We start from the raw sequence: 10,141 nt of genomic DNA on the forward strand, positions 1-10,141 counted from the left end.
TTATAGAAATAAATTGTCAAAAAAGTCATTCCGTGCTCCTGCAGCAGGCTGCTTTCTTTGCTGATTAACAAAAAAATGTCCCCAAGCTCACTGACAATGTACCAGTCTTGCATTATTTGAAAAAGGCTCTTGATCCATATTGTGGGAATGCAGTGCTGATTTTTTGTGTGGGTTGTAAAACCTATGCCACTCCGGGTTTCAAGAGAGGGTGGTCATCCGATAGCTAATAAATTATGTGGCAAGTTACAGGCAGGTACATGGAAGAGATTATCAGCTTGGGGCAGTTGACTCTGCCCGAAACCTGTACCTAGCCACAACAGGGAGGTGGTCCGATGGAAAGGCGGCATTTGGACAGGCGTGGAGGGGCTTTATCAGCTCCTTGCTGATCATCTCTAGGACTGCCAGGCACTGGAGGGAACTGGAGCTGAACCACTGGTAGTCCAGTGCCACCTCACAGTACAGGTCCATCAGGGGAACTCTGGGGGGCCACTCCTCACCGTTGTAATCATCGTAGTTTGAAAAGGGAATCTCATGCCCCTGGATATAAGCAGAACAAGCCAGCAATATAAACAGCAGTGTCACAATTTGGATATTCTTCTGTCCTTTAGTGTAAGAAAGGGGGGGGGGGGGGGGGGGGGGTGAGGAGTTCACATCTGAAATTCTTCACAATTCACTGTACTGGTACTATCATCTTGGGATATTGTCTGCCTCTGAGCTTACCGTACATATATACAAACACACACCACACACACATTTTGCCAATGAGCCCTGTATCTGCCTGAAATCCCAATACAAAACATGACTTACGCCAGCCATGAAGGAAGCCATGAATTAAGTGTATTTGTGATGCTTGTCTGATTGGACACACAATACCATAGCAGTTGTATTTCAAAACTTAGATCGTTGCCTTCAGTTGTGAGAAATTTAATTTTTACATTTTCTATGTTTCGGATTTTTATTTTCATTTAAATCACTTTAACTCTTTTATTAAGGGATCTACATTCTGTAGGAAGCTGAATGGGAATGTTGTTGAATTGCCCCCCCCCCCCCCCATAAAATGATGTTATGTACTGTTATGTGAAAATTATTTGCTTCAGAATGGTCTCATATTCAAGTAATGTGCAGTTTAATGTTTCCAGGAAAACATGCCTGTACAGTGATGGGGCATTAAACTGCACATTACTTGAATATGAGACCATTCTGGAGCAAATCATTTTCACATAACAATAAATATATAATGTACTCTTAAATGAATCCCACAAGGATTGGAACAATCATCCCCCAGCATTCCCACTGATTCTCACTGATCAGTTACTAGCCATCCCCTTTAAACGCCAGTAAACCTAATGATGTACTTCAAAATCCACAAGTGGTGACTCTTATCATTCTCATCTGCAACCATATTGTATGCAGTATTTGTTTATAGATGGTGGTTCTGAGAAGGGTCAAGCCCAGCCCTCTGCTGATTGTTATAAAGGTCCTCTAGAGTACAAAGACTGGGTGTGAACTCACCAAGACTGCCTTGTAGGCACTCTGAAGGCTGGTGGAAGGATGCTGGAAACACCACGGCAAGATATCAAGAAGGCTCTAGATTGAAAAAAAGAAAAGAACCACACACACACACACAGACAAACAGTTCATGACAAACTACAAATTGCCACCAGGGGGGGGGGGGGGGGGGGCATTTCATCAACGAGTTTGTCAGAGGTTTTCACCGACAAATTTGCTATCAGCCAATCAGACGCAAGGATTTCAGTAGCTTTTAACAGTTGTCAGTGTAAATCACTGACAAAAAGTTTCATGAAACGGTCCCCAGGTATATGGATACACAGGACTCATGTTATAAGAAAGTCCTTGGAACCTGCAGTTTTCTGTCATTATACAGGAATTTCATTATACCTGCACAATAAAGTACAATTATAACAATACATTGTATATAGATGATGATTTTTGGGACTAGAATTTCTACTCCGGTATATCGAGAGTTATGTTATAACCGTGTTCATTATGACGGGAGTGCACTGTAACTCATTTTGCAGTGATTAATCTACATGTATTTTCATGGTGGAAGTTCCACAAGTATATATAATTGGTGACTCTTATTATGTCATGTGACATAGACCTGTCTGAGTGCATCGCCAAAATTTAGCAGCATACACTTCTTGTTTCTGTCTCTGTTAACCCACTGAAAACTAGTCCTAAGTATACTCATCAGGCAGGCGTCTATGGGAAATGCTTGTTGAACATAGCAAAATCAGCCCATCCTCCATGGGTTAGCTGACAATAGACTCCCTAATACTCACCTGACGAAGTGTATCCTTCTCGACCGGGTACTGTCGGATGAACGCTTCTCCCTCTGCATTTAGCTTCCCATCATGCAACAGTTGATATCCGGTCATATTTGGCTCCTGGTTGAAGTCACCACACAGGATATGAGGCTGGTGGATGCCTCCAGCAAACTCAATAAGAGCCTTAATGGCAAGACCAGCCTGATGATGAAAATGATACATACAGTGTAGCTTACATTTCATCCCCGGGGTAACAAGATCTTGTATCTCAAACAGTGTACAATGTATACTATAAGTGACTGCCAAGCTCAAAAACCACAAAACAAAAGGTCACAGATTACATTGTAGGATTCGCCATACAGTGGACAAGAATAGGTCACTTGGGTTGACTGACTCAAATGCTTTTAAGTTTGTTGCAGCAGGGAGTGTAATCTTTTCTCTATTTACTAGCAAAATTGTAGAAAAGAGGGCATTCGTTGTGGCCCACTTTTTGTGGCTATTGTGCTGGGCAATCATGTATTCAAAGAATTCCTGACTCAATTTTGAATATCAAAAGATAGGCTACTCATTTGAGATATAAAACAGAGCAACAATATATCTAATCCAAAACAGTTTTTTTTATGTTATTTGATATCAACATTGAAGCTACTTTATGAAAATGTCACCCCCCCCCCATCCCCCACCCAAAAAAAAAAAGACAAAGTTTGTTTGTTTTTTCTGCTTTTCCGACTTTCAGGATTTGCAATTCTCAAAGTCAGATGATGAAAATGATCCCCCTGCTCTTGATTTTAATATATGAAAAGACAAGCATAACTGCATACAATCAGAGTAACATCATACCGTAGGCCTACCTATACTTTAAAGGTTATCATTCATCTAAGATGATTATGCAGTGATAACTGTGCACACACACCCACACACACACACACATCAGTCAATCAGTTTTAATGCTGTTTCTCCAGCATGATATTACTAAAAAAAAAAAGAGGAAACTCATCAGCTCAACTTGAGTGAACAGTGCTGTCTTTAGAGATCGATTTTTCAACAAGATTAAAATGAAAATGTGTGCATCACAGACAAGCTGATTTTTAACTCACCTGGTTGACACACATAAGAGACACATCTCACATCATAGGGCATCAACATTTGAAGTCAATGCACATTCGGTTGGTAAATGCTAGTTCAGGAATATATACATGTATTCATAATAACTATTGTACACACTCCTTTGAATACTAGTACCTGCAAGGAAGTGATGTCAATGTTCTTGTAGTCATCAAACAATAGATGAGTGTTGCCAATGGAGACAGTCCTGTTGGTGAGGACATCACAGAGTTTTGTAAGAAGCACTATCTCTTCCCGCTTGGTGTAAACTAGCACCTTCTCTTGCACAACCAGTGACAAGTTGGCTTTATGACATTCCTTCAATAAGAAAGATGGGGAGGGAGGGAGGATAAATAATTGTTTGGATTATATCACTGTGGATGATTAAAGCTTAATTTCAATAAGCAAAGAATAACTGGGCTTCTGCCATGATGCATAATTTAGTGCATTACTTTGCCTCTCGAATGCCAAATTGAGGACAATAGTAGTTACAATAATAATTATAATAACAATACCGCAGTCGATAAGGCCAGAAGACTACTCTTAGATCAAGGTGCATGTAATTTTTGGCATTTTAGAGATTGCTCTTTGTCTCTTTATATATTGCTATATCTCTGTGAGTAATGTTGCACTCTTATATTTCATAGGGATACCAGTACAATAACCTACAATGTCAGAAAACTAAATTTCTGTGTGCAGATACACTTTAATAAAATTACATATGATTTCACAAGAAATGTTTCATTCCTGATAACCATGAAAAGAACCTGTAGATTGCAATGACACGTGGTAATCAATGGCAGTGTAATTAAACTTGAACAGCCAAATACCTTTTAATCAAGTGGCATGTTCTGCAAAGTTCCCTGTCACTCTTTTCACTAATACATCCACATGATTACTAATCACTTCTATTTGGCCTGTTGTCATTCCACTGTCACATCTATCTGGATTGTAGTTATTTTCTTATTCAATCATTTCTGAAACACCCTGATGTAGCTCTCTCTTGAAAGCATATGGTGTATTTTGATCCATCCCCAACACAAAGGAAAAAGAAAGGGCTAACATTTACTTACACATTGTCCGAGTATCATGAAAAGCAAGATATCATTCTGCAATTCTTCCAAAGTCATTGCTCAAAATAACAAGAGACCCGCGGGTCTAGCGCTCACCTGAGTATCGCAAGTTCACCTTTCACGCAGTCACTAATCTAAATTATTCACAGCTCTACCAAAATTTGACGAGGCATTCTCAAGTGGAAGATGAAAATGTACAATAAGGGCCCAATTTTTTCAAGATTCCTTAATTTGGGGGAATTGGGGCCCCTTTGGGGCCCTCTGGGTGGGGCATGGTGCCCAGTTTGATAAATTGAGATCCTGACCACCTAGGGATGCTACCTGCCAAGTTTGACAAAAATCCATCATGAGGTTTTCAGGAAGAAGATGAAAATGTACAATTCAGGCCTCCATTTGGACCCTTCCAACCACCCCCCCCCCCCCCACCCCCAAGAGGGGCACCCCTGGATCTCCTATGAACAAACTTGAAACTACAGTCATTACTGTACTCACTCATAGTATTATCTCAGCTCTATAACTTCTGATTCTAGAGAAGATTTTTAAAGATTCCTTCATTTGGGGGGTTTGGGCCCCCTGGGGGCCCCCTGGGCGGGGCATGGTGCCCATTTTAACAAATTGAGATCCTAACCCCCTAGGGATGCTACCTGCCAAGTTTGGTGAAAATGGGTCATGGGGTTCTCAAGAAGAAGATAAAAATGTACAATTTAGGCCTCATTAGGACCCCTCCTCACCCCCACCCCCCCCCCCCCCCCCCTGGGTCCAAAGGGGGGCACCCCTGATTCTGCCATGAACAAACTTGAAACTACAGTCATCAATGTGCTAACTCATAGTATTAACCTAGCTCTATCACTTCTGGTTCTAGAGAAGAAGATTTTTGCGGATTCCTTAATTTTGGGGGGTTTGGGCCCCCTGGGGGCCCCCTGGGTGGGTCATGGTGCCCATTTTAACAAATGGAGTTCCTAACCCCCTAGGGATGCTACCTGCCAAGTTTGGTGAAAATGGGTCATGGAGTTCTCAAGAAGAAGATGAAAATGTACAATTTAGGCCCCATTAGAACCCTTCCCCACCCCCCTCCCCTGGGTCCCAAGGGGGGCACCCCTGATTCTGCCATGAACAAAGTTGAAACTACAGTCATCAATGTACTAACTCATATTATTAACTTAGCTCTATCACTTCTGGTTCTAGAGAAGAAGATTTTTACAGATTCCTTAATTTTGGGGGGTTTGGGCCCCCCTGGGGGCCCCCTGGGTGGGGCATGGTGCCCATTTTAACAAATTGAGTTCCTAACCCCCTAGGGATGCTACCTGCCAAGTTTGATGAAAATCGGTCTTGGGGTTTTCAAGAAGAAGATGAAAATGTAAAAAGTTTACGCACGACGCACGACGCACGACGGACGACGGACGACGGACGACGCACGACGCACGACGGACGCCGGACGAAGGGCGATCGCAATAGCTCACTTGAGCCTTTGGCTCAGGTGAGCTAAAAATATTGGTAAACTGTTTTTTTTCTATGCACACATGATACTTCAGTAAATGCACACATGATACTTCAGTAAATGCACACATGACACTTCAGTAAATGCACACATGACACTTCAGTAAATGCACACATGCTAGTTCAGTAATGGCACACACACCTGTCTTATCAACTCGTGGAAGGTCACCCCATGCTCTTCCACCTTGTGAAATCGCTCCCTCTGGTAGAAGGTGGCCTCCCCTTCCGGGACCCCCTTCACTTTACAAAAGAAGGAGCCGAGGTAGCCCAAGGCTAACATTGCTGGATTGAGCTGGTTGACAAAATAATCAGTCCCCACCTGCCAAAGAAAAAAATTAGGATTAATGCCTATTATTTTAACTCATTGAGGAAGGGCTGATTTTGCTGTGCATTTCCCATAGACACTTGCCCGAGTATAGGCCTACTCAGGACTCGTCCTCCATGGGTTAATGAGGAAAAAAAAAGAATTATACTGTCTGGCAGAAAAGATCAAAATCACAAAATAATGCTTGCTACTATTACTTGTAGAACATAGTAAATCAAAAATGGATGCCTAGAAAATGAGGAACATGATATCAAAACAGGTAGAGGAAGACATAGAACAAAAGAAAATATAATGCATTAGCCCACATTTTTGCCACTTTGACACTTCTGAAAGAATTCAATTATATGAAAATGAACGATTTATAACAATCGCATGCTCTCATCTATTTCATATTATAGTACAATGTAACGGTATGATAAAAATTGAATACAAAGCATCAGATATCAGAAAGAGCCAATTTAATGTGCTCCAATATAACATAAATTATGTAAATTGCACAGCTAGCCATGGAGTAAAGGCCTTTCAAACAATTAACCAGTTCCTGTGAATTAGGATCTATATCAAACTAACCTCTTTGAAACCTATCACTAAATACAACTTTCAGAGGAGGACAAAAGAGTTTTGACTTGGGACGAGCTGATTTTGATATAAGACACGCTTCCCATTGACACTGCCTGAGTATACTCAGCACTAGTCTTCAACGGGATAAGATGGCTCAATTCTTTCAGAACATGACCTCCATCACACATAGGCATAAGCAAGCTTGAGAATTACATCAGTCTGCAGCACACACCATATAACTTGCAAAACCAGTGTGCACGCATTTATACCTCTTGAAAGCAAATGACATCAGGTTTATGGTGACAGATTTCTGCCATAAGCTGGCGATGCCTGTCGGCCATCTTGAAGCAATCCCTCGGACAGTATGGATACCAATCTTCCTTCACATGGCAGTCAGCTAGAATGTTGTAGTTCATGACAGTGAAAGAGTCCAAGTTGTCTTCTCTGTTGCCAGTTTCATGACATTGGGTCCAAACCCAATCTCTGCGTAGGTTCACCGCAAGTTCTGGATTCATTTTTATAGGTACCTGTTTAAAAGGGAATTCCAGTAAAGTCATTAGTTTGTATTAGAAGAAAGATTAATATCTTTACAGGTACAACAGTTAAAATTTGATCAAATTCAGATGAATATTAGGGAAGTTATGGAATAGTGAAGTTTTACTAATTTCTGCAGAACTGTTCTCATGCAGTTCATAGGAATATGCAAATAAATGATCTGATGATGTCATCACTTCACAATCTTCCATTCATCATGAAAAAAAAAAATCTGACAATTTAAATTTCCAAACTTTGGGCATAGGCTTATCAAATGTTCAGAATATCATGGATATTAGGAACATTTGTATTTCAACTTTCTATTTTAGGGATGTAGTGTAAGTATTCATTTATCACAGTGAATAATTTAGTATTTGGGGAGAACTGTGTGAATATTATGCTGTTTGTGCGAGAGTTGGTGGTCCTGCATAGGCCTACATACGATTATAATTACACATGCACCAGAACAAAAAAAAATTATATATCCCACATGCGGGCATATACACCCATAAATGAATATAAAATGAAAAAGCAATAAAAAACAACAACATTGTTATCACCCCATTCACCTAGCTGACGATACACATAATGTTTATAAAAATAGTAACTTGAATTGAAGGGTCATTTCATTTATCACGTTTACATATCCAACAAAAATGCACGAATTCTACGATCAAGCTGCATGCACAGACTACTGTCAATGACTTGGCATTCCTTTTGGATCTTTATCTAGATTTTAATATCTAGCTAGGCTAGCCCTTGAACCTTGAAGAGGTAAATTAATCCCTGTTACAGCTTGACATCAAAGCCTAAACTTTAAAGGCCAACGGATGGAGTGTATTTACAGGTAGCAAATATAATAAATTATCCAAATAAAAATTTGCCCGGTGCAAGTAAAAACCTGAACCAAGCCAGTGGATCTATAGCATGCTGGATCCTTCTCTAGCTCTGAGAGTGAGGGCTTCATGTTTCGAATAGATGGGATGGCAGCTAGCCTTTTGGAAAACATTGCATTGCTGAGTAAATAAGGCCAAGGGTGTGGTCTTGAAGCAACTGAGTGATAGTGATATCTGATGGTAGGCGGCTCCACGGATCTGGCATTCCTTTTGGATTTTTATTTTTATTTTGATATCTAGCCCTTCCTCGACTACCATCTCACAAAGTAATCAAAGAACTGTATGCACGAGGCATCTATCTCGGTAATTATCCACACCACCACAACAGGCACAGCTCAGTTGGGCCTCGTTTGGATATGATGCCCTGATGGTATCGTGTACAAGTCATGAAGTGTACTTACCGTACTGTCTATGGAAATGCGAGCGCCAGTGGCAGGCACGGGTTCATCGGCTTGGATGGGAAGATTCAGATGCTGCCATTTTCTAAGCGAAATAACTCATTACTTGGGCAAATCAGTGCGATGAGCGAACAGCTGTAGGGCTTGACCGAAAGATCGGTCTGTATCTGTCCGTCGGGGAATGTTCCGCGGAGACTGCGTCTGGCTTCACGGATCCCCTTCTACGGAGGACAGCGTTAATGGCAAAACATAAAAGAGTCCTCCGGACAGACGGATCTTTCTGTCTACTGTAGGGCCTACTCATTTAGCTGTGCCTGGGGCCAGGGGTTGGGGGAGCCGAGTCAGATATGATGCACGCACATGCGCCGATGCTGTGATCCTTATGATACAGAATGGGTACGGTACCGCCGAAAGGCAGGGGGACATCCCCTAATTTGTTTCTTATTATAAACGTTGGGGGCAGCAAATTACAAACCAAGCCCAAAGGCCTATCAATACCTATAGATGTGAATTGTGAAAGCAGCAATATTTAGCGGAGGACATATCTATAGTAAAAGTTTAAGGAAAAACCGGACTTTCCGTTCAAGAGTTATATTTTTCCCCCAATTTTCGGTGCCGTTATCGCTGGATAAGAAGGCTACTATACTTCATTGCGTCATCATATACAACAATACATCATAAAGAAAATATATACAATTATCATGATATAAGGAGCTCACATATTATAGCATAATTTTATTGAAAGAGAAGTCTTTTCTTACCGCTTTGATAATACATGTGTACGTATGTATATTACCCTCAAAATATGTCAGTAACAAGTCAATAGAATGTGAGGGCAACATTGCTCAATTAGAGATGACTGTGGCACATGTCTGGATTTGGAATCGAGCCCGGGTCCTTTGAATCTGGAGGTAATGAACGGCTACCGACTGAGCCAATCAGCAACTTCAATTCCAGCAATGTGTACTGTTAATGAAATGTAGGATATGTTGTTACGTGGCATATGATAAATTATGATATATATATATATATATATATATATATATATATATATATATATACGGGTGTCTCTAAAAAAAGTAAACCCAACTTCAACAGCAAATTTTCAGAAAACTATAAAATATTTGCACATTATTTTGTCATGGTTAGATAATCCAATAAGTCCTCTATCCAATGATACCACGTAGGTTATGTAATTCTCATGCATGACTGAGCATGATTCAACTTAATAGTGAATGGGTGTGAAATCATCACTGTGGCAAGTTATTTCTTGCTATTGTCATGCATTCAGGGCATATTTGAAGTTAATTTTTTGTCACATGTTAGGCCTATGATTATACATAACAACTTCAGCAATGGTTGTTCCTGACACATTCACACTTCACATGCTTTCCAAACATGGTACAGTTGACAATTGAGCAGAGAGTATTCCTGGTAACTCGATACCAGGAAACAAGAAGTTTCG

At 40.6% G+C, this 10,141-nt stretch overlaps 1 protein-coding gene across 1 annotated transcript; it reads right to left on the reverse strand.

Annotated features, from left to right (window-relative positions):
• Positions 1-270: 270 nt before the first annotated feature.
• Positions 271-8,857, reverse strand: LOC139733065 (uncharacterized). The gene is made up of 7 exons (XM_071643907.1): positions 8,680-8,857; positions 7,118-7,375; positions 6,105-6,281; positions 3,531-3,710; positions 2,304-2,489; positions 1,513-1,587; positions 271-537 (listed from the first exon to the last, which is right to left on the reverse strand). The coding sequence occupies exons 2-7, from the start codon at positions 7,361-7,363 to the stop codon at positions 271-273; spliced, it is 1,131 nt and encodes a 376-aa protein (XP_071500008.1). The 5' UTR covers positions 7,364-7,375; positions 8,680-8,857.
• Positions 8,858-10,141: the final 1,284 nt, after the last annotated feature.

Source organism: Diadema antillarum, unplaced genomic scaffold (assembly GCF_040938485.1).
Source record: "Diadema antillarum isolate AM-2024a unplaced genomic scaffold, OU_Dant_1.0 seq00000460_RagTag, whole genome shotgun sequence".
Lineage (NCBI taxonomy): Eukaryota > Metazoa > Echinodermata > Echinoidea > Diadematoida > Diadematidae > Diadema > Diadema antillarum.